The sequence below is a fragment of the Pyxicephalus adspersus genome, chromosome 1, assembly GCF_032062135.1.
Source record: "Pyxicephalus adspersus chromosome 1, UCB_Pads_2.0, whole genome shotgun sequence".
NCBI classification, from domain to species: domain Eukaryota; kingdom Metazoa; phylum Chordata; class Amphibia; order Anura; family Pyxicephalidae; genus Pyxicephalus; species Pyxicephalus adspersus.
Window position 1 is genome coordinate 60,407,501 of NC_092858.1, and position 1,771 is coordinate 60,409,271.

Below are 1,771 nucleotides of genomic sequence, written 5' to 3' on the forward strand. Positions count from 1 at the left end.
GTGTGAAATTCCCCCACCTACTAGATTGTAAGCTCTTCAGGGCAGGGTCCTCTCCTTCTGTGTCACTGTCTGTATTTGTCTGTCATTTGCAACCCCAATTCAGTGTACAGCGCTGCGTATTATGTTGGCGCTATATAAATCCTGTTTATTAATAATAATAATATAGGCTGTTCACTTAGCAGAGAATTACCCCCCTGCAAGGGATATTTCAGATTATTTAGATTAGTAAAGGAGGTGAATTTCTAATATTCAACTGCATGCAAGGATCATTGTTTTTTAGATCTTTCTTCTTTGCAAAGTGAAAAATCACCATGTTCACTAAGCTAAGTGAATTATCCTTTGCAAAGTAATAAAACACAAATTTGTTTAGTAAATCAGCCCCAATATGTTTGTGCCCAGAGGTGAATGTACACATCTGAAGAACCTCTAATACCCTCCTGTCAAGGACAACCCCTCCATGCTTGTGACAGGTAAAGCTCCAAAACTTCTGGGTAGTGTTAACACTTTGCCCCCCCCCCCCACATTCCTATTGGTTCTATTTCATGATGGACTACCTCACAGGCCAATGGGAATGTACATAAAAGTAGGAGGGAGGTGCAAGTTTCATCGCCACCCAAAGTTTCACCTGTCAGGGTGTGTGGGCATTCTGGGGTCAGGGCAGAGTCTGGCGGGGTGTGTTGGGTGTATTTAGCAGTGGGAACTCTATACTGTGTAAGCGGTGACATGGTCATCTCTGATTTCAGGGAGTCACTGATCTGAGACAAATCACACAGGAGAGGAATTCACTGGCTACATGCTTCAGGCCAGGTATGACAACCACCAATGTTCCCTGTATTACACCTATGTGTCAGCTGTGTACACACCTTGGTATACCACGTGACACGGAGGGGCCACACACTGCTGTGATTTGCCCCGCAGGCCTTGTAGTGCTGGGTGAGCCCCCAGGTGACTCCGGGCAGTATGAGGCCCTCAGGTGTACCAGGGACCAGCAGCCCCCGCCATGGCAGCCCCAGGCACGGAGGGCAGTAAAGGGGCAGCACCACAGTCGGTGTCCCGGGTGTGTATGTATAGGTGACCCGTCGGGCAAGGTGTGAGGAGACTTCCTGTACGGTGTGCCCGGATAGACAGGAAGGCCCCTCCCCCCTCACACACCGAGAGCTGACCGAGCATTGCGCAACACCGAGCCAGATGTACCGGGGGGCAGTGGGGGGATGGCTGCACCGCCCGGACAGAACACCCCGCACATCATCCCGGCTGTGTCCCAGGGAACAATACAACTCGGACCCCCGCTGTGTACCAGACACAAGTGTCACCGACTGACAGAAAGTTGTCACCCATCTTACCTGCACCCCGGGCAGGCCGGTCTGCAGCGGGGACGGATTCATCGTGCCGGATCCTCCCTAGCAGCAAGCCGAGGACTCGTCCCCCACAGCCGGCCTTCCCTGGATGATCCAGGCCGGGCCCAGGAGGAGGAGGGGAGAGTGCGGGACACGGGGAGAGTTTGTCAGCAGGAAGAGATTTGCTGGCCGCTTGTTGTGTGTCGGATGATGATTTCCGGCCGCACAAGTGTCAGCGGGCTGTCAGCTCCCTGCGAGGTTTCCTCCTTCACAGACAACTAGACCAGGAAACAAGAAATGTAAAAAACAAAACCACCCACCTACCCTCCTCCTTCTGCCTCTTCCCCGGCCGCCGCCTCCTCCTACAGCTAATACTGACTAATCGTCTGTGTGCTGGCACAGCAACATACAGCAACAGCTCTGCCAGCTGTGCC

General features: G+C 52.7%; 1 protein-coding gene across 1 annotated transcript in view; it reads right to left on the bottom strand.

Moving 5' to 3' along the window:
* Positions 1–1,626, bottom strand: part of STK24 (serine/threonine kinase 24) — a 22,282-nt gene extending 20,656 nt beyond the window's left edge. The window contains exon 1 of the mRNA XM_072411342.1: positions 1,344–1,626. Within this exon, the coding sequence (XP_072267443.1) occupies positions 1,344–1,385 (42 nt within the window). The 5' untranslated portion in view covers positions 1,386–1,626. The remainder of the gene's footprint in view (positions 1–1,343) is intronic.
* Positions 1,627–1,771: the final 145 nt, after the last annotated feature.